The 24,690-nt window shown below is 44.9% G+C and overlaps 2 protein-coding genes across 2 annotated transcripts; both read right to left on the bottom strand.

The window, feature by feature from the left end:
• Positions 1 to 6,193: 6,193 nt before the first annotated feature.
• LOC136653561 (vomeronasal type-2 receptor 26-like) lies at positions 6,194 to 11,087 on the bottom strand. Its single transcript, XM_066630453.1, has 4 exons — positions 10,287 to 11,087; positions 9,792 to 10,019; positions 8,575 to 8,701; positions 6,194 to 7,095 (listed from the first exon to the last, which is right to left on the bottom strand). The coding sequence occupies exons 1-4, from the start codon at positions 11,085 to 11,087 to the stop codon at positions 6,194 to 6,196; spliced, it is 2,058 nt and encodes a 685-aa protein (XP_066486550.1).
• Positions 11,088 to 18,374: 7,287 nt separating this feature from the next.
• On the bottom strand, positions 18,375 to 22,412 carry LOC136653560 (vomeronasal type-2 receptor 26-like). Its single transcript, XM_066630452.1, has 4 exons — positions 21,612 to 22,412; positions 21,130 to 21,357; positions 19,894 to 20,020; positions 18,375 to 19,276 (listed from the first exon to the last, which is right to left on the bottom strand). The coding sequence occupies exons 1-4, from the start codon at positions 22,410 to 22,412 to the stop codon at positions 18,375 to 18,377; spliced, it is 2,058 nt and encodes a 685-aa protein (XP_066486549.1).
• Positions 22,413 to 24,690: the final 2,278 nt, after the last annotated feature.

The following is a 24,690-nucleotide window of genomic DNA, read 5'->3' as shown; positions in this document are numbered from 1 at the left end:
GTCGGGATCCACTGGGTGGGTTGCGAACCAATTTCAGGTGGGTCCCCATTCATTTCAATATTTTATTTTTAATATATTAGACTTGATGCTACCATGATACGTGACTGCATTTGGAGGAATGTTACAGATCTGTACTTTGAACAGGCTACTCAGCATATGCTTTTAAAATTATTGCCAGTGGGTCTTACTCCTGGGCATGTGTTGGTAGGATTGTAGTCTAGAAATGTTAAAAATTTTCCTGCTTGATGATGTCACTTCCAGTCATGACATCACTTCCGGTGGGTTCTGATAGATTCTCCTTCTAAAAAGTGGGTCCCAGTGCTAAAAGTGTGAGAGCCATTGCTTTAGTACACGGGTGCCCAAACCCTGGCCCTGGGGCCACTTGCGGGCCTCGAGGCCTCTCAATGCGACCCTCAGGGAGTCCCCAGTCTCCAATGAGCCCCTGGCCCTCCAGAGAGCCCGCACTGGCCCGATGCATCTGCTCTCAGCATGAGGGCGACTGTTTGACCTCTCGCAAGAGCTGTGGGATGAGGGCTCCCTCCACTGCTTGCTGTTTCACATCTGTGATGCAGTAGTGGCAGCAAAGGAAAGGCCAGTCTTGCTTTGTGCAAGGCCTTTTACAGGCCTTGAGCTATTTCAAGAACTTCAATCATTCATATAAGTGCATCTTTAATATAGTCTGTGAGGCCTCCCTGTGGGGGGAGGGGAGGGCCTGCCCGGCCTTTCCGAGGGGGACCCCCTTGTGGAGGCCTCAGACTAGTTCCCCAGAAGAAAGGGGGGTTGTGTCACCCGGTTCCCCCTCTTTGGGTTGGCAGCATTTGCCAGTCAGGAGCAGGGGCTGCTAGCAGCAGATCCTCCTGCCTGCTCTCCTAACTCCCAACTGCCTTGTCAGCCCTGGCCTCCAGTTTTATGTAGGGCAGACCCCTCCGCTTTGTCCCCTCCCCTTTTGGCCCCTCCCCTCACAGGGAGAGTACAAAAAGGGCCTGTCTCCGGGCCTGCGCTTCCCTGGGCTTACCAAAACTCCTTCCCTCCCACCTGGAACTGCCAGGGTTGTTCCTGAGAGTGCTGGGGAGGCTGCTGCCTCTGCTCTGGTCTCTGCCTTTGGGGGGTGGGCTGGCCCTGCCCACCTGGGTCCTGTAGCTCTGCAGACGATGCCGGGACGTCCAGCTGGGGGCTCCTGATGTCACAGCCAGGTGTCCTGCCTGGCAAGGCAGGCCCCGCTGGTTGGGCAAGGGAGTGCTCCCCTTCCCCCCAGGTGGGGGAGGGGCAGTTGTCCAGCAGCCGAAGGGCCTGTCTCCCCCTCCCTCCTCCAAGGCGGGGGCGAAGCGGGGGGTTCGGCATGCAGTGTTCCTCTGCTGTGCCTTGTCGCCCACAGAAATGGCCAGGCAGTGTATGGGGAGGTGGCCCCCTGCTCCACCGGCTTCCTCCCTGATCCTCTGACCCAGAAGTCCTCTCCCTGGGTAAGTTGGGGACCTGTGGGAGGAGGGGAACCCCGACATAGTCATTTATGTAAACTTATGTAAATTTATTCAAATTTTAAATGCAAATTAATTATTTTTCCCCAGCCCCCGACACAGTGTCAAAGAGATGTTGTGCCAAAAACTTTGGACACCCCTGCTTTAGTAGATGCACTGCCATATACTATGCACAAAAATGGTCTTGCTGTGCCTTATACAGTGGTTGCCATCATCCTCATTTCACCTGACAGTGGCGTAGCTAACGATTGTGTAGCCCAGTGCAGAGCTCAAAATGTTGCCCCGCAAGTGATGTCACAACCGGAAGTGACATCACACCCAGGCTCTATAAAAAAATGCAAACTGTGGGGGACACCTACCTCCTCCCCCAGCAGCTCACCACTCACTTGATCTGCCATCTCTCCCCAGCCAGTGGCACAGCTAAGGCATCAATCTGTTTTCCAATGATATATAACCTTTCCAATGATTACCTTTCCAATGATATCTAATATGATGGTATTCTTCTTCTTACCAAGTTGGTTGGTTGGCAACCTTCAGTCTTGAAAGATTATGGTATAAGCACACAGCACCTGGTATTCCCAGGTGGTCTCCCATCCAAGTAATAACCAGGCCTGACCCATCTTAGCTTCCGAGATCAGACAAGATCGGACATGTGCAGATTAACAGTTGCTGTTACTGTTACTTACCAAGATTTTCACAATTTTGGCCACTAGTGTCAAGCTCAGCTTGTTGCCCCCTAAAACTTGTTGTCCGATAGGCTTGCTACCCCCTGCACCCCCTTAGCTATGCCACTGCCCTACACTCTTTTCTGCTGTCTTCTTTTGCCCACTGAGCTTGCGACCTTCACCACTTGTTTCATGCCTTCCATGGAGTTCCTGATCAACTGCCATGTGTTTATGGTCCATCATTTTAAAAGCAAAGGACTTTTGTGATGCTTGCATGTGTGGTTTTAATAGTAAGTATCTATCTATCTATCTATCTATCTATCTATCTATCTATCTATCTATCTATCTATCTATCTATCTATCTATCTATCTATCTATCTATCTGGAGCCTGTTTATCTGCAGATATTACGTCCGTGAATCTGGCTCAATGCAGCCCCCTGGAGCTGTGTTGAGCCACACTGGGCTGTACCTGAAATCTCTGAAGGAGAACAGAGCAGCTCTATAGCTCTGGTCCCCTTCAAAGGCTACATAGTAGTTCTACATGTATATAAGCTCAAACAGAGGCCATAAAATAAATGCAAGATAACAAAACAAAACAAAAACAAAAAAACCTCAAAGGGCAGAACATAAATACACTAATTAATAATTAGTAATAATTAATAATTAGTCTTCATCACAGCAGCCATTGCAACTCACAACACAAGACTTGATCAAGACATCATAAGATTGGAATCACGTTAAAATGAACATAGTTGAATTGGCTGATGCTTTTTTGATATCTGTTAGCCACAAATCATTAATCCAACTGATTGGCCTTGCCCACAATATCTGCAGAATATCTGCAGAAGACATTTTAAAGTCAACACACAAAATATTCCATTTCTTCTGAGCCCCAAGAACAGAAATGGGCAAAGCACAGAATGTGGGCAAATCTCTCAATAAACCTGCCTCTGCAGTACCAGTAATATAATTCCCCTCCTGTTCCATCCTGATTGCTGACCTGGATTCCTGCTTCCCCCACCACCACATTGGATCAGACCACCACCTGAGACCCTGCTGACCACTGTAGCAGGAGCCTGGCACAGTTTGGAAAAGCAACATTTGTTTTAAATTCCCTGTTCCTTGCTATTCCTTTTTCCTTGTGAATCATGTGTCATTGCCTGAAAGCCATAATTGTGACATGGAAGCTCTACATGGCAGGAAGGACATATGTAAATATATTAAAAGAGCAGTTCTGCTTTTGATGAGGAAAAATGGAAGCACTCTGGGTTGGAGAACATCTGGTTTGAATTGTGTGGTCCAATCTGTTGCCAGTGGGTTGACTTGTGCTTAAGGAACAAATTTGTAGTCTGGAAGTACTCCTGGACCCAACAGTATGTCTGGATATCCAGGTAACTTTGGTGCCTAGGACTATTTTGTCACTAGACTGGATTGGTGAGCAAATTGTGACCCTATCTAGAAAAGGTGCATCTGGCTTCAGTAACATATCAACACCACCATTTCCTATATTTTTTCTTCTCATGAGCTGCTCATACAAAACATACAACAAACCTTTATTAGGCATATAGTTTTACAACTAATATCTCCAAACAGTCATGTATTAAGGTATATGTTAAAAGAGAGATAAGAAATAAGGGCTAAAACACAACAATTTGCTTACACAGTTACTCCAAGTTGCTTAGAACCAGCAGCTTAGCCCGTTTCATGTTGCTCAAATGTAAAAATTTAGCAACTGGAAGGGTCACGAATTCGAATTCACCCGCCAGCAAAAGTTGTAAAGAGGTGATCTCAGAGAGACCTTTTTTTGTTTCCTGACAATGAGGGGAGATGCTGGTCTCTGAGCACTTGATTAAAAGCACAACGCAGAACAATGTGTGGAAGAGAGTCTACCTCTCTGAGGCCACAATTGCAAAATCGTTCTTCTTTCGGGGCATTTCTAAACCTACCAAGTAGGTCATTAGAAGGCAACACGTTGCATCGGGCTAATGTAAAAGCCCTCCTTGCAAAGAGGCACTCTAAGAAGGTCAGGTACTTTGGTTGTTTACCAAAAGTATTGTTAAGATGGAAATTTAGGGGCAAACTTTTTTTTGTGCTGCAGCCAAAATCTCTTGCCTTTCTATGTCAGTTAGTCTTGTTGTCAAGAGACTGATAGAAACCTCAAGTGTAGCAGCTCCTTGTAGATCTTCCTCGAGACCGATTTGTCTAATTTTCTTGTTGAATAGAGCTAAGCAAGGAGACAACAGCGAGTCAGTCAATAACCCCTTTAACAATGGGTTTTGGTCAGCCCTGAAGCACACTTTGGCCCAGTATTTTAAGAAACTGGACCAAGCTAGAAACTCCAGCCTATATTGGCCTGTCTCCAGGCAAAGTGCCGCGAAGGCAACACAATGCGGTACACCTAAGATCTTGTATAGAAAATTAGAATGGATCTTTTCAATCGAGTCATTTAATGCTGGCATCCAAACAGGAATGCCATACAAAATTTGAGGTGTAACTTTGGCATTAAAAGCCTGGAGAGCAGCTGGAATGAATGAGTTACCCCAAGAGAAGAAAAAACGAGTAATAGCCTGAACAGCTAGTTTGGATGAGTTGATTACTGTAAGATGATGGGAAGACCAGAAAAGCCGGTAGTGAAACCGGAGACTAAGATACTGAAATTCCTTGACTTGTTGTATTGATTTACCATTGAAAAGCCAGGACTGTGGTTTCCAAGAGTGCCCAAACACCACAATCTTGGACTTTTCATAGTTTAGCTGGAGGGCGTTGTTGGTAAAATATTCTATGCAGGTGTTAACCAGTCTCCTTAATCCTATTTTAGTTCGGGATATCAGGGCCATGTCATCAGCATACAAAAGAAGAGGGATAGCCACTGAACCTAATTTGGGGGAATTCATGTTGAAGTTTGCTAGATAGGGAGCCAGATCATTAATGAAGAGATTGAACAGGGTGGGAGGAAGAACGCACCCCTGCTTGTTGATTGGAATTGGGGCCGACAGGCCGCCCCTCAGAGATAATTTCACTTGGCATGAGGTGTTTAAATGAAGGGCACGAATTAATATTAATAGCCATTTGTCCACTCCCATCTTCTCAAGTTTATCCCAGAGTCTCTCTCTATCTATGGAATCAAAGGCCGACTTTAAATCTAAAAAAGCCACATATAGTCGGGATTTATTTTGAGTCCTTTGTTTGGAGATTAGGTGGGATAGTACCACACACTGATCAATTGCAGACTTATTTGGCCTAAAACCCGCTTGCTCTGGGCATATGATGTTATGGTCCGAAATTCAGACAGAAAGTTTCTTAAGTAGATGGGAGGCATACATTTTCCCTGCCAGGTCTAAAAGGCTGATTGGCCTGTAGCTGGGGGGAAGTTTTTTATCCCCTTTTTTGAAGATGGGAACCAAGATAGATCTAGTCCAAGTGTCTGGAAGTACCCCAAATTTATCAATTCTAGTGAAAAGTTCTGCAATTATTGGGGCCCACCACTCTGGTGCTTCTTTATAAATATCAGGAGGAATTGAGTCTGGTCCTGCTGCTTTACCCAGCTTTAACTGATTAATGAGTGAAAGAGCTTCATCCACTGAGACTGCAGGCCAATCAGGTAGATCTAGCGCGAGTGGCATATTGACAATGGAGATAGGTTTAGATTCATCAGAGAAGATTGATTTAAAATGTGCTTCCCACATTTTAGCTGGAATTGCTGTGAAACCAAGTGAGTTTTTATAGAAACAGCCTGATATAATTTGCCAAAAAATCTTGACGTTTTTAGATCTCACAGATTTAATTAAACGTGACCATCTCGCTGTTGCACTGTGGTGTAGCGAAGTTTTGATAGCTTCTTTGAGTTGGGCAGACAGCTTAAAATATTGTAGTAAATTTAATCTACTATTAGTTTCTCAAAATTTATTGTAAGCACTGCGTACAGCGACCTTCAGTGTCAAGCAAATCTGCTCAAGCTTGGCAAAATTCTTTCTCCCGCCCTCTGTTTTTTGAGGTGGAGGTATCCGGCCCAGTTTGTTCTGACTTCAGTAACATACCAATACCACCATTTCCTATATTTTTCTTCTCATGAGCTGCTCCTTATTGTTCAGTTTGGGCTTCAGCACAATAATGTAACACTTGGGGAAAAAGATACAACCCAATAAGCCAGCACTGGAGGCCAGGATGGAGAAGATCTCCACAGCCACCATGTATTTCCCCTTGGTGCTCAGGTAGGTGGGGACAAAAGTCAACCAAACGCTGCAAAAGACCAGCATGCTGAAGGTGATGAACTTGGCTTCGTTAAAGGAATCCGGCAACTTCCTGGCCAGGAAAGCCACTGTGAAGCTGATAATGGAGAGAAGTCCCAGGTAGCCCAAGACAAGATAAAACATTGTTACAGACCCTTCATTACATTCTGCTGTGATCTCAGTAATCACTGACTGCATGTCTAAATCTGGGAATGGGGGAGAGGTTGCCAGCCACACCCCACAAATGCCTGTTTGGATCAGGGAGCAGGAAAGGACAATGGAGTTGGCCATTCTCTTCCCCACCCACTTCCTCATGCTGGACCCTGGTTTGGTGGCCACAAAGGCTACCACCACAGTGATGGTTTTGGCCAACACACAAGAAACAGCCACTGAGAAGATGATGCCAAAAGCAGATTGTCGGAGGAAGCAGGTCACCTTCCAAGGTTGTCCAAGAAAGAGTAAAGAACAGAGGAAACAGAGTAGGAGTGAGAGGAGGAGAACGTAGGTGATGTCTCGGTTGTTGGCTTTGACGATGGGGGTGTCTTTGTGTTTCATAAAAGTTCCAAGTACCACAACTGTAACCAGGGAAAACGACAGAGCAAGAGAGGCTAAACTCATCCCTGAAGGTTCCTCATGTGACAGAAAGCTGATAATTTTGGGGATGCATCCGTCTCTGTCCTTGTTTGGATATTGATCTTCTGGGCATCTGAAACAGTCGGACATGTCTGGAAAGAAAGATGTGTGGTCGTCACAGAGTTCAGTCATATGCAAATTGGAACCAATTCTCACAACTTCTTTTGGAAGAGAAGTCACTCCTCTTATTTATTTATTTATTTATTTATTTATTTATTTATTTATTATTATTATTATTATTATTATTATTATTATTATTATTATTATTATTATTATTAATTTATACCCTGCCTTTTTGCCCAACGGGCACACAAGGCGGCTTACAAAAAATTTAAAAATACGACTTAAAAAACAATTTTTAAAAACAACCTACAATAATTAAAAAATCTAAAAACAAACAAACTCCGTGGATTTTCATATAAAAAGCAAGAAGCAAGAACGCCAGCCAGCCTGTCAACAATTAAAAACTTTTTGAAATAAAAAGGTATCCAGTCCACGCCGAAATGTTAACAATGAGGGAACAGTTCTCAGTTCTAAGGGGAGGGTATTCCACAGTTCGGGGGCCACCACCGAGAAGGCCCTCTTCCTGGCCACTGCCCCTCTCACATCTCTTAGTGGTGGCACAGTCAAAAGGGCCCCCCCTAGATGATCTACGAGCACGGGTAGGATTGTAGGGAAGGAGGCGGTCCCTCAAACACCCCGGACCTGAGCCGTAAAGGGCTTTAAAAGTCAAAACTAGCACCTTGAATTGGGCCCGGAACAGAACCGGCAGCCAGTGTAGCTGCTGGAGCAACGGCTCGACAGAGTCAAACCGACGTGCCCCGGCAACCACACAAGCAGCCGCGTTCTGTACTAGTTGTAATTTCCGGACCGTCTTCAAGGGCAGCCCCACGTAGAGCGCATTGCAATAATCTAATCTAGATGTCACTAGGGCATGGGTTACTGTGGCCAGGTCCGTGCAGCTCTGGTACGGTCGCAGCTGGCGAATCAGCCAAAGCTGAGCAAAGGCTCCCCTGGCCACCGCCGCACCTGGGACTCCTTGCTTTGCTCTTAGCGATCCTTCCTTTGCTAGTTCTGCATTTCAAGCTGGCTTTATATGAAGATGCATTTTCACATTTCTTATTATGCTGATACTTTTACAGCCCAATCCTCACTTTCACCAGCCTGTATACAGGGAAGGCTGCCTGGTTCAACTCCTCCTGCATGTTCCCACATGGGCCTCCTCAGATTTACTTCTGCTCTTTTGCTGGTGTGGATCCACTGTGCTGCAGGGGATGTGCCAGGCCTGGGACAGGGTTTCTGGAACAGGTGGTCATCACTGCTGTTGAGATCTGCCCCGTCCCATTGCTGCTCCATCCATGACCTGGCCCAATCCCCCCCCCCCTCGACTAAACACTTCTGCCAACAGACCACAGTCAATGGCCAGTCTGCCGGACACAATCCTGCTGCCAAGAAACCACAGTCAATGGCCAATCTCCAGAGGGCCATGGTCAGCAAGTGGCCATCTAACTTTGCCCCAGTGGCAGCTTGCAGAACAGTGAAGCAGCTGCCACACCATGGATGGAACCCACCTTTTTGTACTGAAATTTTCCCATCAGGACATGGATTACAATCAAAGCAGCAAAATTTCTCCCCTTCTTTCTTCTTCTTCTGGTAGCCAGGGTCACAGGAGTTAGTACATGCCGAAAGGGGCAGCACCTTTCCATTAAAACAAAAATGAAGGTATTTAGCATAAGAAGGAATTACTGAAGAGCTCTATGGCCAGGACTATCCTTTGGCTACAATTGAGAAGGGAGATGAAACGACCCCCTCCAGGTCTCCCCCAAATGTTCCTAAATTTTGTTCCTTTGTGGCTGACAAAAAAGAGCCACTGAAGAATCAAAACAGCAGAAGGAAATTGAATTTTCCCCACAGTTTCAGGGCAGCAGGGGAAGACTTCCCACTCACCTTCCCTACTCACTCATCCTGCTCCCCTTCGCAGAGAAACTGGCATAAAAATGGACACAAAATGGACTAGGGCTGAGGTTTCACTTCAGCCCTAGGAAAGACGGATTAAGGCTGCAGTCCTAACCACACTTTCCTGAGAGTAAGCCCCATTGAACAAAATAGGACTTACTTCTGAGTAGACCTGGTTTGGATTGTGCCCCCTCAAAAAACTATTCCCCAACCTACGTGAGAAGAATTGGCCTGGAAGAATATGGGACACACTGCATACAAAAACCTCTGCAGTAATTTCCTGAGAACTGCAGGGGTTCGTTCTGCAGTCAGTTTCATGGCTCAGGAGAGACTGGGGACTGGAGAAAAGGCATTGACCACTCAGCTGAGGACAATGGTTGGTCTGCAGCCTAAGACAATAAATGCAAAATGTATAAAGTTCTGCTTGATGGGTGGGTTGTTCTTCCTATCTCATTAAACTAGAACTTGGGTGATCCAATGTACTTGACTAGCAGTGAACTCAGGAGAGAGAAAAAGAAATTTGTTCACACCACAGTGAATTAATGTATAGAATTCATTACCAAGAGAAGTGGTGATGGACACAAACTTAGATGCCTCCTTACTAGCCATTATAGCAAGAGGGAATCTCCAAATTTGGGGACAGTATATTTCTGAATACCAGTAGCTAGAAAACAATTTCAAGTGTGGACTATTCTATTCTAGAATTTCTGGAGATATCTTGTTGATTGCTATGGGAACAAGGATGATGGATATCTGATTTTTTTATATTATTTGCAGCAAACCACATGTCCAGGTGAGGGAGTGGCCACCCAGTAGATCTTTGAAAGCACACCTGGTTGAAACGTCTGTGCCAAACGATTAGATCCTCGTTGATGATCAATTCTTCTCCTTCAAGAGCATCGGGGTCCACTCTCCCGACTTTCACTTTACGGAAGGAATTGTTTGGGAAGATGGCAATATTCACGACATCAAATCCGGCAACCATCTCCATGTCTTCATTAAAGGAGACAGTTTCTCCTGCTGAGTTGTTAAAGGAAATACTGTGAAGAAATGAGTGGAGCTATTAGAGAAGAAGAAAAGGGGGAAAAAATAAGAACTTCCAGTTGAAATCGCTGTGCTCTGCTTTTATATATTTCCATCTTATACAGATTTATGGTTATGAGGCTCCAACTTGATGAGAAAATATGAACCCTCCCCCACCTCTTTGTCAATGAATAAGGTGTGTCTATTATCAAACTATTTATTCATGGAACATAATGCTCCACGTGGTTTCAGGTTGTACAAATGTGTCCATGCAAACCAACTAATACTGTTGAGGGCACATTACCTGCCACGGTTGGAGATCTTGGAGATCATGTCTTTTACCCCGTATCCTTGCTCTGTGTGTGAATCTAGATGAGTATAATGCATGTAAAGCATGTGCCACTGCATAAACTGCATTATAGATCCCATAGCTGTGGCCAGTCATACGCATTTCAAAGACAGCCCCAGGAAGGCTCTCCGGATTCTCTTCCATAGTACATATTCCATCAGCGTTTGTAGGTGCACTGAGATCTGGAAATGAGCAGCTAAAGGCTTGCTCCCAGAAGTCTTTGAAAAAGCCATTTCCTTGGGTTCCAGAAAGCCTTATATTCCGAAGATAGGACTGGAACCCTGCCAGCTCACTGGAATGAAGTGCAAAGGACAAGGTGCCTTCAAATATTTCAAAATTCCAACCCCTTATAAGTGTGCCTACCGCAAAATCAATCTGGGCTGTTGTAATCCACACTTTCCCAACAGACAGGTTTTCTTTATAGTCAGGATCTGCTAGAAACATTAAAGTAATCAGCCACTGAAGAACTGTTGTTTCACCATAGATAATAAATGTTTTTGTTTTCTGATCCATGAAGGGTTGATCAATAATTTTGGTCAAGCCCTTAAGGTCATCCAAGGAAGGTATGTGGGCTTGATTTGGGACTCTTTGTGAGAAGGCCGAACAGATTTGGTTCCGGGAAAATAATTGTTCAATAGCTTGCAAGAAACGGTCTCCACTTTCATCACCCACAACAAACAGTCCAACCCATGTCCAGTCAAAATGCTGTAGTAATCGGATGAGCCCCTTATACTGGCGATCTTCACTTGGGACCATGCGGTAAAAGGAAGGGGGCTGGGTCGCCCCCCTCTCTTTCGGGGAAAAGGAGCCATATGTGACCTAAAACATACAGATGTTTTACAGATTTGCTAAGAAGAGTGTTTGTGGGCACAGGTACCTGAATGTCATTTCAGCCTATGAAGTTTGACCTACAATGACCTGCTTTGATTAAAGTGGATGATTTGAAGTTCAACAGGCATGTGGATGAGGGAGAACCCAAAGACAATATATATCTGGACCTTCAGAAGGCGTTTCACATGGTCCCTCACCAAAGGCTACTAAAAAAACTCCACAGTCAGGGAATTAGAGGAGAGGTCCTCTCATGGATTGAGAACTGGTTGAAGACCAGGAAACAGAGATTGGGTGTCAATGAGCAATTTTCACAATGGAGAGAAGGAAAAAGCGGTGTGCCCCAAGGATCTGTCCTGGGACCGGTGCTTTTCAACCTCTTCATCAATGACCTGGAGACAGGGGTGAGCAGTGAGGTGGCTAAGTTTGCAGACGACACCAAACCTTTCCGAGTGGTGAAGACCAGAAGTGATTGTGAGGAGCTGCAGAAGGATCTCTCCAGACTGGCAGAATGGGCAGCAAAATGGCAGGTGTGCTTCAATGTCCGTACGTGTAAAGTCATGCACGTTGGGGCAAAAAAATCAAAACTTTACATACAGGCTGATGGGTTCCGAGCTGTCTGTGACAGATCAGGAGAGAGATCTTGGGGTGGTGGTGGACAGGATGATGAAAGTGGACATTGGGTGGACAGGTCGCCCAATGTGCGGCGGCAGTGAAGATGGCAAAGTTTATGCTTGGGATCATTAGAAAAGGTATTCAGAACAAAATGGCTAATATTATAATGCTGTTGTACAAATTGATGGTAAGGCCACACCTGGAGTATTGTGTCCAGTTCTGGTCGCCGCATCTCAAAAAAGACATAGTGGAAATGGTAAAGGTGCAAAAGAGAGCGACTAAGATCATTACTGGTCTGGGGCACCTTCCTTATGAGGAAAGGCTACGGCGTTTGGGTCTCTTCAGCCTAGAAAGGAGGCGCCTGAGGGGGGACATGATGGAGACATACAAAATTATGCAGCGGATGGACAGAGTGGATAGTGAAATGCTCTTTACACTCTCACATAACAACATCCACTAAAATTGAGTGTTGGGAGAGTTAGGTCAGATAAAAGAAAATATTTCTTTACTCAGCGTGTGGTTGGTCTGTGGAACTCCTTGCCACAGGATGTGGTGATGGCATCTGACCTGGATGCATTTAAAAGGGGATTGGACAAGTTTCTGGAGGAAAAATATATTACGGGTTACAAGCCATGATGTGTATGTGCAACCTCTTGATTTTAGAAATGGGCTATGTCAGATGCAAGGGAGGTCACCAGGATGCAGGTCTCTTGTTACCTGGTGTGCTTACAGGGGCACTTGGTGGGCTGCTGTAAGATACAGGAAGCTGGACTAGATGGGCCATTGGCCTGATCCAGCGGGGCTGTTCTTATGTTGAAAGTGAAATACTTCTCTGTCTGGGATATGAAGACACAGCTGACCTTTCCCTCCTCATACAGTCCTAATTCATTCCTGAAAGGAGCCCTTATACTGAATAATCTAAATAATTACAATAATAATTTCAATGGGAATAATTCTTTCTCATTTCAAAGTGATTCCATTAGCAGCATATAGACAAAATTTGTGACTTAATAGAATATAATAAATGGCATTTAATAACAACATTATACAGCATCAATAAAATGTCAATAATGAAAAGGTTTCAGCAGTTCTAGCATGCGACTATGAGGTTTAACATCTCAGGTTTTGGTTGACCTAGGTTTGATTTGAGCTGTGAGATAAGTGAAAACTCTATCCTCAGTGTAGAATTTGTACCTGTGGAATCTTGTAAAGACTTAAGAGGTCCACCATGTAGAAGGAAACATCAGAGCCAAGCCCCCCAATGACGGCAGCAAGGTTTTTGGGGCTGTCACATCTATAGTTGGAGACAAATCTTTGTGATTTGAAGATCAAGTCCAGTATGGATCGATAAGTCAACTTCATATCATTGAAGCTGTCCTCGACGTGGAAACCAAGGGTAGCGTTTGGCAAGATCTTGGGATGAGCGTTGATTTCCTCAACAGCAAATGCCAAGGCCAGGACATGCTGGTAGAACTTTGTCACAACCCTGTGAAGAGAAATAGGCAGCTATGGCCATTATTTTTATAATGTGCTGGGTCACTCTGGTTTGAATCATGCAAGCTTATTTTGAATTGGTGCCATGGAAAAATAATGTCTGTTCACCATTTTTTAACTGAAAAAAAAAGAATCAGAATATCTCAGGAGCTGCAGTGGCTTACCCGGTGGTAAAGGGAAGAGTTTCACCTTACCTCTGGCTGAGCCACTCTGGTGCGCTATCTCACGCTGGATACAGCGTAAGCCTCCTGGCTTGCCTGTTCAAACACAAGATAGGATTGCGCTGTCCGTTTCCTGCCTGCTTTACAAATTCTTAGGTTTTAAAACTGACTTGACAGAGAAAGGGAGAACTAAAAATAACTCCTTACACCGGAAGATCAAAGAACACATCCCGGGATGGGTTTTCTTCAAAGGAAAATTCATAAGTCATAAAAACATAGTGAGAAGCAATGGCACCAATGAAGAGGTCTCCTGGTTGATACCATTCGTGGTGCACAGGAAGAGGATCGTTCACAGGGCATTGGACACAATTTACTTGGTAGTCCTTCAGAGGTAGCAGAAATAGCAACAGCTGCAGCCTCACCAACATGATGCAAAGCTCTCAGAACTAGATTCTCCTCTGTAGACTCATGAATGGCATCAGCCTGATTTATCAACAAACTAGATGGCATTCAATTGTGCCAGTTTACTTTCTAAAGAGAAACACCATCTCAACTTTAGCACCAACAATATTCTAGAAATATGTCTTGAATGGCAAGCAAATACACAAGAAAAGGGGGACTTTCAGAGTCTGATAACAGTCTCGCCTGCATCTAGCCCTCAATCAAGCTCCAAATGACACAAAGAGGGTTTAAGACTCTTAAGACTTGCTTATGCTGCACTTTTCTTGTATGTTCTGTTAAGTATCTGAACCTTCGCAAAGAAAGTCAATAACACTCATTGAGATAATTATAGGGGGAGATGTAGCTTTGTCTCTGAGCGCCAGCTTTGGTGGAAACATGTTTCTTTCTCCTCACCTGATCATTGATCAAATGACATGTAAGGGCAGATTCAGGGTGAGCAAACCAAAACAGGTGACCTATGTCCCAGGGTGAAGTTCGACAGAATGAAGACATTTTTCGATTCCGACTGGAAATGACGCCCTATGGGATGACCTCGTGAGTTAGCCCAGTGGCTCCCAAACTTTTTCCCATCCTGACCCACCTTGTCCTCTGCAGTGGTTGCAACCCCATGCTGAATGCTCTGCAGGAAGGCCTTTGGGACTACCCAGAGGCCACTTCTAGGTCATGCCAGGACTGTGACTCACTCCATTGTCCTCCACATGCTGCAGAATCCCTCAAAGAAGTGATTAGAAGCTAGATCTTGTTCGCAGAATTGATTTCCTGTTTACTTCTGGGTTGCTTCTGTGACTTCCAGTCACTTCAACTGTATCACTCAAGCATTGAAAGACACTACTGGGTTGCTTCTGCGACTTCCAGTCACTGTAGCACTCCAGCTTTGAAAGACACTACCAAGTTTTTGGGTTTCCTTGACACAGCATGGACACAATAATCTGTGATATGATTCAGCTCTCATAAACATGTACCAGAGTTAATACTAGAACCAGGGGCGGGAACTCGAGTCTCTGACTTGATTTCGAGTTGCGTAAATCAGCGTTTTTTGCTGACTCATGTAGACTCGAGCCATTCGCATGGAAGACTCAGCAAAACACTCAAGTTAGGGGCCCCGACTCGTGAGTCACCATCTGCTTGAGTGACTGCAGACGAAACCTGAGACAGGGAGGTGCCTCCCCTGGTCCCCTGGAGTATCCATTGGGTGGAGGCTGTCTCTGGGAGAGGGAGGGGAACAGGAGAAGTCATTTTTCTCCATAGGGACAAGTGGGGGTTTCAAGCAGAAGGAGGGGCTGGGGTGGGTCAAGCAAACCCTCTGACACCTCTGGTCCACAGTACAGGTCAGGTGTGTCCCTGAGTGGTGCAACACATGCTGGCCAGGCAGCTTAGACGAAGCAGGCTGCACAGCCGAGGTGTGTCATTCCTCACTGCCTGGGTGCTGCTTGCTTGACATGCAGAGGGTTAATCTCCCATGTCCAGGATGTTAGGCTGCTGTTATTACAGGATGCCTGGATGGAGAGTGGGTACTTTGCCTCCCCCCCAGAACACCCCTCATTTTGTCTAGAAACATGCCTGAAAGTAACTGTCAGCCACTTTGTGTCTGAGCAGCATGTTTCCTCTCCAGCCTCCTTTGATTCAGCCTGCCTGTATGGCTGGGTCCAATGAGGTTGCAGGCCTCACCTCCCCTGGCTTACCTGTGGGCTTCCCCCACCTCATCCATCCTGTCCCCTCTCGCCTTGCAAAGCTGTGATGTGTCCTCCCTCCCTGTAGATCTACACGCGTCCGTGATGTGAAGGGTTTTGGTACTACTTGAGACGTGAGTCTTTTTGAGTTGCAAAAACACTCTGGGCAACTTAGAAAGTGCCCTCATTAGGTCTCATTTTCGAGTCAAGGTGTGGAGGGTGGAGACTCGCAACTCGACTTGAGTCAAACTACGCCTGACTTGCCCATCCCGGACTATTCATCTTTTTTAGTGTCATCAAGTTGGCTGCTGGTTTTTTGTTGGTTACTGATTTGTTGGGTGACCTGTACTGTTATATGAATAATATAAATAAAGGAATAAAGGAATAAATAAAGTTAATGGAAGTTAATAATCGGTTGACAGTTAAGTAAGTGTGTGTATGTGTAAATTTTGAGTGTTGTTGGCCACTGGCTTAGATAAATTTAAAAGTGGATTCTAAACATGGACTATACTGTAGATCTAACAGTGGCTTTTAAACCATGATGGCTACATTAAACTTCCAAATGCAGGGGCAGTATGTCACTGAATACTCGCAGGGGAGCATCAACGTGGCGGGCGCTCACTTTTATCCTCTGATTCTGTGGAAATGTTCTCTGTGTTTGATTTTATGGTCATTATTATTATTCATTTAATGTCATGATTGTTATGGAAAATGATTTTGTCATAGTCAAGTGTATGTGCCAAGGATTTACGGGCTCTGGGTGTCAAATCACCTCTGCTCTCCTGGCAGACACACAGCAACAAGGATATGTTTAGACCACAGATGCGATACAAGAACATCTGCAAGAGGGATCTGAAGGCCTTAGGAGTGGACCTCAATAGGTGGGAAACCCTGGCCTCTGAGCAGCCCGCTTGGAGGCAGGCTGTGCAGCATGGCCTTTCCCAGTTTGAAGAGACACTTGGCCAACAGACTGAGGCAAAGAGGCAAAGAAGAAAGGCCCATAGCCAGGGAGACAAACCAGGGACAGATTGCACTTGCTCCCAGTGTGGAAGGGATTGTCACTACTGAATCAGCCTTTTCAGGCACACTAGACACAGTGCCAGAACCACCATTCACAGCATGAAACCCAAGTCTTTCGAGACTGAAGGTTACCAACTAACTAACACACATTATACATTCAATGAAAATTAATAAAAATGTTGTCAGGCATAAAATTTGATTTATAAGAACTTATAGACTTGCTTATCAGTTATTTTTTTGGCAGGCTCTGAGACGTTTCTGGAGTTCAGCAAGGAAAATAAATGACAGTGACTCAGATAAATGCTGGGAAGAGTTACTTAGCTGGTGCTCTGTAGAGGGCAGCCTTTGAAGACACAATGTAGATTTCAAGGGGAGCAGAATGTGGCTGCTTGGATGCTCATGGGATGGAAGACAGCCAAAAAGCAAATCTCTATTTGCCACATTACGCATTTATTCCCAAGCCAAAGTTCTACCCAGGCATGTTCTAGAACTATGTTACCTTAAGGATGGTCTTTGCCAGCACAATTCTATGTGGGTTTTACAGTTAATGCTAGAAACCCTGTTCTCTGGGTTTCCTTTGACACCAATCTGCAGGGAAGGAACCAGGGACGGAGTGGCTTCTGCGTGGCATGAACCTTCGGAATGCTGTCCCAGTTTCCCCAGATCCCCACTTCTGCTTCTTTTAAACATGTGGCTGGAATAGATGTTTTTGGTCAAGATGTTTAGGTACTGTAAGCCTTTTAGCTGTAATTCTCTCTAGTTGAGGATGCCTTTCTCTGTGTTTGTAGGTATCTGGACAGCATTTCATCTTGAAAATCAGCATATAGGGCTTAAGGACATAAGAAGGCCCAGGTCCCATTTACTCCAGTTTCCTGTATCTTACAGTGGCCCACCGGGGAGCACACAAGACCACAAGATACTTGCATCTTGCTTCCTCTCACCTGCATCAAGCATTCTCTTTACCCTCACACACACAAACCTCAATGACTTGAAGACAGGGATAAGCAGGGAGGTGGCCATGTTTGCTGTTGACACTGAAGGCCAGAAGGGATTGTGAAGAGCTCTAGAAGGATCTGTCCAAATTTATTATAAACTAGACTTATACTAATGCTAATATTAATAGTTCCTCTAGTTTTTTCTCCTTATGAGCTGGTCCTTGTTATTCAGTTCAGGTCTCAGCAAAATAATGTAGCATTTGGGGGAAAGGATACAACCCAATAAGCCAGCACTGGAGGCTAAGATGGAGAAGATCTCCACAGCCACCATGTATTTCCCCTTGGTGCTCAGGTAGGTGGGGACAAAAGTCAACCAAACACTGGAAAACACCAGCATGCTTTTGCATGCTACAGCAGTTTGAAAAAGCAACATTTGTTTTAAATTCCCTGTTCCTTGCTATTCCTTTTTCCTTGTGAATCATGTGTCATCGAGTGAAAGCCATAAGTGTGACATGGAAGCTCTACATGGCAGGAAGGCCATATATCAATGTATTAAACAAGCAGTTCTGCTTTTAATGAGGAAAAAAATGGAAGCACTCTGGTTTGGAGAACATCTGGTTTGAATTGTGTGGTCCTATCTTTTGCCAGTGGGTTGACTTGTGCTTAAGGAACAAATTTGTACTCTGGAATGGTGTGTCTGGTTGTCCAGGTTATCCTGGTTATCCAATGGTGTGTCTGGTTATCCAGGTAATTTTGGTGCCTAGGACTATTTTGTTACTAGACTAGATTGGTGAGCAAATGGTGACCCTATCTAGAAAAGGCGCACCTGGCTCAGTAACATATCAACATCAGCATTTCCTATATTTTTCTTCTCGTGAGCTGCTCCTTATTGTTCAGTTCGGGCTTCAGCACAATAATGTAGCATTTAGGGAAAAAGATACAACCCAATAAGCCAGCACTGGAGGCTAAGATGGAGAAGATCTCCACAGCCACCATGTATTTCCCCTTGGTGCTCAGGTAGGTGGGGACAAAAGTCAACCAAACACTGCAAAAGACCAGCATGCTGAAGGTGATGAACTTGGCTTCGTTAAAGGAATCCGGCAACTTCCTGGCCAGGAAAGCCACAGTGAAGCTGATGATAGAGAGGAGTCCCAGGTAGCCCAAGACAAGATAAAACATTGTTATAGACCCTTCATTACATTCTGCTGTGATCTCGGTAATCACTGACTGCATGTCTAAATCTGGGAATGGGGGAGAGGTTGCGAGCCACACCCCACAAATGCCTGTTTGGATCAGGGAGCAGGAAAGGACAATGGAGTTGGCCATTCTCTTCCCCACCCACTTCCTCATGCTGGACCCTGGTTTGGTGGCCATGAAAGCTACAACCACAGTGATGGTTTTGGCCAACACACAAGAAACGGCCACCGAGAAGATGATGCCAAAAGCAGATTGTCGGAGGACGCAGGTCACCTTCCAAGGTTGTCCAAGAAAGAGTAAAGAACAGAGGAAACAGAGTAGGAGTGAGAGGAGGAGAACGTAGGTGATGTCTCGGTTGTTGGCTTTGACGATGGGGGTGTCTTTGTGTTTCATGAAAGTTCCAAGTACCACAGTTGTAACCAGGGAAAAAGAAATGGCAAGAGAGGCTAAACTCATCCCTAAAGGTTCTTCAGGTGATAGAAAGCTGATCACTTTGGGGATGCATCCATCTCTGTCCTTGTTCGGATATTGATCTTCTGGGCATCTAAAACAGTCAGACATGTCTGGGGGGAAAAAAAATGTGTGGTCGTCACAGAGTTCATTCATATGCAAATTGGAACCAATTCTCACAACTTCTTCTGGACTGGAAGTCACTCCTCTTAGTGATCCTTCCTTTGCTAGTTCTGCATTTCAAGCTGGCTTTATATGAAGATGCATTTTCACATTTCTTATTATGCTGATACTTTTACAGCCCTATCCTCACTTTCACCAGCCTGTATACAGGGAAGGCTGCCTGCTTCAACTCCTCCACCCCGCATGTTCCCACATGGGCCTCCTCAGATTTACTTCTGCTCTTTTGCTGGTGTAGATCCACTGTGCTGCACGCGGTGTGTCAGGCCTGGGACAGGGTTTCTGGAACAGGTGGTCAGCACTGCTGTTGAGATCTGCCCCGTCCCATTGCTGCTCCATCCATGACCTGGCCCAATCCCCCCCCCGACTAAACACTTCTGCCAACAGACCACAGTCAATGGCCAGTCTGCCGGACACAATCCTGCTGCCAAGAAACCACAGTCAATGGCCAGTCTCCAGAGGGCCACGGTCAGCATGTGGCCATCTAACTTTGCCCCAGTGGCAGCTTGCAGAGCAGTGAAGCAGCTGCCACACCATGTATGGAACCCACCTTTTTGTACTGAAATTTTCCCATCAGGACATGGATCACAATCAAAGCAGCAAAATTTCTCCCCTTCTTTCTTCTTCTTCTGGTACCCAGGGTCACAGGAGTTAGAACATGCCGAAAGGGGCAGCACCTTTCCATTAAAACAAAAATGAAGGTATTTAGCATAAGGAGGAATTACTGAAGAGCTCTATGGCCAGGACTATCCTTTTGCTTCAATTGGGAAGGGAGATGAAAAGACCCCCTCCAACTATTCCCCAAATGGTCCTAAATTTTGTTCCTTTGTGGCTAACACAAAAGAGCCACTGAAGAATCAAAACAGCAGAAGGAAATTGAATTTTCCCCACAGTTTCAGGGCAGCAGGGGAAGACTTCCCACTCACCTTCCCTACTCACTCATCCTGCTCCCCTTCAGAGAGGCCTGAGAAACTGGCATAAAAACAGGGTCCATCATTGCAGCCCACAAAATGGACTGGGGCTGAGTTTTCACTTCAGCCCTAGGAAAGACGGATTAAGGCTGCAGTCCTAACCACACTTTCCTGAGAGTAAGCCCCATTGAACAAAAGAGGACTTACTTCTGAGTAGACCTGGTTAGGATTGTGCCCCCCCAAAAAAACTATTCCCCAACCTACATGAGAAGAATTGGCCTGGAAGAATATGGGACACACTGCATGTAAAAACCTCTGCAGTAATTTCCTGAGAACTGCAGGGGTTCGTTCTGCAGTGCGTTTCATGGCTCAGGAGAGACTGGGGACTGGAGAAAAGGCATTGACTACTCAGCTGAGGACAATGGTTGGTCTGCAGCCTAAGACAGTAAATGCAAAATGTATAAAGTTCTGCTTGATGGGTGGGTTGTTCTTCCTATCTCATTAAACTAGAACTTGGATGATCCAATGTACTTGACTAGCAGTGAACTCAGGATAGAGAAAAAGAAATTTGTTCACACCACAGCTAATTAGTGTATTCATTACCAAGAGAAGTGGTGATGGACACAAACTTAGATGCCTCCTTACTAGCCATTATAGCAAGAGGGAATCTCCAAATTTGGGGACAGTATATTTCTGAATACCAGACGCTAAAAAACAATTGCAAGTGTGGACTATTCTATTCTAGAATTTCTGGAGATATCTTGTTGATTGCTGTGGGAACAAGGTTGATGGTTATCTGATTTTTTTATATTATTTGCAGCAAACCACATGTCCAGGTGAGGGAGTGGCCACCCAGTAGATCTTTGAAAGCACACCTGGTTGAAACGTCTGTGCCAAATGATTAGATCCTCCTTGATGATCAATTCTTTTCCTTCAAGAGCATCGGGGTCCACTCTCCCGACTTTCACTTTACGGAAGGAATTGTTTGGGAAGACGGCGATATTCACGACATCAAATCCGGCGACCATCTCCTTGTTCTCATTAAAGGAGATGGTCTCTCCTGCTGAGTTGTTAAAGGAAATACTGTGAAGAAATGAGTGGAGCTATTAGAGAAGAAGAAAAGGGAGAAAAATAAGAACTCTCTGTGCTCTGCTTTTATATATTTCCATCTAACACAGATTTATGTTTATGAGGCTCCAACTTGATGAGAAAATATGAACCCTCCCCCACCTCTTTGTCAATGAATAAGGTGTGCCTGTTATTTAACTATTTATTCATGGAACATAATGCTCCACGTGGTTTCAGGTTGTACAAATGTGTCCATGCAAACCAACTAATACTGTTGTAAGCACATTACCTGCCAAGGTTGGAGATCTTGGAGGTCACATCTTTTACCCCGTATCCTTGCTCTGTGTGTGAATCTAGATGAGTATATTGCATGTAAAGCATGTGCCACTGCGTAAACAGCATTATAGATCCCATAGCTGTGGCCAGTCATACGCATTTCAAAGACAACCCCAGGAAGGCTCTCCAGATTCTCCTCCATAGTACATATTTCATCAACGTTTGCGGATGCACTGGGATCTGGAAATGAGCAGCTAAAGGCTTGCTCCCAGAAGTCTTTGAAAAAGCCATTTCCTTGGGTTCCGGAAAGCCTTATATTCCGAAGATAGGACTGGAACCCTCCCAGCTCATTGGAATGAAGTGCAAAGGACAAGGTGCCTTCAAATACTTCAAAATCCCAACCCTTTAGAGCTGTGCTTACTGCAAAATCAATCTGGGCTGTTGTAATCCACACTTTCCCAACAGACAGGTTTTCTTTATAGTCAGGATCTGCTAGAAACATTAACATAATCAGCCACTGAAGAACTGTCGTTTCACCATAGATAATAAATGTTTTTGTTTTCTGATCCATGAGAGGTTGATCAATAATTTCGGTCAAGCCCTTAAGGTCATCCAAGGAAGGTACGTGGGATTGATTTGGGACTCTTTGTGAGAAGGCTGAACAGATTTGGTTCTGGGAAAATAATTGTTCAATAGCTTGCAAGAAATGGTCTCCACTGTCATCATCCACAACAAACAGCCCAACCCATGTCCAGTCAAAATGCTGTAGTAATCGGATGAGCCCTTTATACTGGCGATCTTCACTTGGGACCATGCGGTAAAAGGAAGGGGACTGGGTCGCTCCCCTCTCTTCCGGGGCAAAGGAGCCATATGTGACCTAAAACATACAGATATTTTACAGATTTGCTAAGAGGAGTGTTTGTGGTCACAGGTACCTGAAAGTCATATCAGCCTATGAAGTTTGACCTACAATGACCTGCTTTGATTAAAGTGAATGGTTTGAAGTTCAACAGGCATGTGGATGTTGGGAACCCAAAGACAATATATATCTGGACTTTCAGAAGGTGTTTGACAAGGTCCCTCACCAAAGGCTACTAAAAAATCTCCGCAGTCAGGGAATTAGAGGACAGGTCCTCTCATGGATTGAGAACTGGTTGAAGACCAGGAAACAGAGACTGGGTGTCAATGAGCAATTTTCACAAGCGAAAAGCGGTGTGCCCCAAGGATCTGTCCTGGGACCGGTGCTTTTCAACATCTTCAAAAATGACCTGGATTCAGGGGTGAGCAGTGAGGTGGCAAAGTTTGCAGACGACACCAAACTTTTCCGAGTGCTGAGGACCAGAAGTGATTGAGAGGAGCTCCAGAAGGATCTCTCCAGACTGGCAGAATGGGCAGCAAAATGGCAGATGTGCTTCAATGTCAGTAAGTGTAAGGTCATGAACATTGGGGCAAAAAATCAAAACTTTAGATACAGGCTGATGGGTTCTGAGCTGTCTGTGACAGATCAGGAGAGAGATCTTGGGGTGGTAGTGGACAGGTCGATGAAAGTGAACATTGGGTAGACAGGTCGCCCAATGTGCGGCGGCAGTGAAGAAGGCCAAGTCTATGCTTGGGATCATTAGAAAAGGTATTCAGAACAAAACGGCTAATATTATAATGCTGTTGTACAAATCGATGGTAAGGCCACACCTGGAGTATTGTGTCCAGTTCTGGTCACCGCATCTCACAAAAGATATAGCGGAAATGGAAAAGGTGCAAAAGAGAGCGACTAAGATGGTAACTGTGCTGGGGCACCTTCCTTATGAGGAAAGGCTACGGCGTTTGGGCCTCTTCAGCCTAGAAAAGTGGCGCCTGAGGGGGGACATGATTGAGATATACAAAATTATGCAGGGGATGGACAGAGTGGATAGAGAGATGCTCTTTACACTCTCACATAACATCAGAACCAGGGGACATCCACTAAAATTGAGTGTTGGGAGAGTTAGAACAGACAAACGGAAATATTTCTTTACTCAGCGTGTGGTCGGTCTATGGAACTCCTTGCCACAGGATGTGGTGATGGAATCTGACCTGGATGCCTTTAAAAGAAGATTGGACCTGTTTCTGGAGGCAAAATACATTACGGGTTACAAGCCATGATGTGTATGTGCAACCTCTTGATTTTAGAAATGGGCTATGTCAGATGCAAGGGAGGTCACCACGATGCAGGTCTCTTGTTATCTGGTGTGCTTGCAGGGGCACTTGGTGGGCCGCTGTGTGATACAGGAAGCTGGACTAGATGGGCCTTTGGCCTGATCCAGCGGGGCTGTTCTTATGTTGAAGGTGAAATACTTCTCTGTCTGGGATAGGAAGACAAGCTGACCTTTCCCTCCTTATACTGTCCTAATTCATTCATGAAAGCAGCCCTTATACTGAAAAATCTAAATAATTATAATAATAATTTTAATGGGAATAATTCTTTCTCATTTCAAAGTGATTCCAATAGCAGCATATAGACAAAATTTGTGACTTAGTAGAATATAATAAATGGCATTTAATAACAACATTATACAGCATCAATAAAATGTCAATGTCAATGATGAAAAGGTTTCAGCAGTTCTAGCATGAGACTATGAGGTTTAACATCTCAGGTTTTGTTTGACCTAGGTTTGATTTGAGCTGTGAGATGTGTGAAAACTCTATCATTGTACGATTTGTACCTGTGGAATCTTGTAAAGACTTAAGAGGTCCATCATGTAGAAGGAAAGATCAGCGCCAAGCCCCCCAATGACGGCCGCAAGGTTTTTGGGGCTGCCACATCTATAGTTGGAGATGAATCTTTGTGATCTGAAGATCAAGTCCAGTATGGATTGATAAGTCAACTTCATATCATTGAAGCTGTCCTCGACGTGGAAACCAAGCGTGGCGTTTGGCAAGATCTTGGGATGAGCGTTGATTTCCTGAACAGCAAATGCCAAGGCCAGGACATGCTGGTAGAACTTTGTCACAACCCTGTGAAGAGAAATAGGCAGCTATGGCCATTATTTTTATAATGTGCTGGGTCACTCCGGTTTGAATCATGCAAGCTCATTTTGAATTGGTGCCATGGAAAA

Source organism: Tiliqua scincoides, chromosome 5 (genome assembly GCF_035046505.1).
Source record: "Tiliqua scincoides isolate rTilSci1 chromosome 5, rTilSci1.hap2, whole genome shotgun sequence".
Classification (NCBI taxonomy): Eukaryota; Metazoa; Chordata; class Lepidosauria; order Squamata; family Scincidae; genus Tiliqua; species Tiliqua scincoides.
The sequence above is the reverse complement of the archived record's forward strand: the minus strand, read 5'-3'. Positions and strand labels throughout refer to the sequence as shown.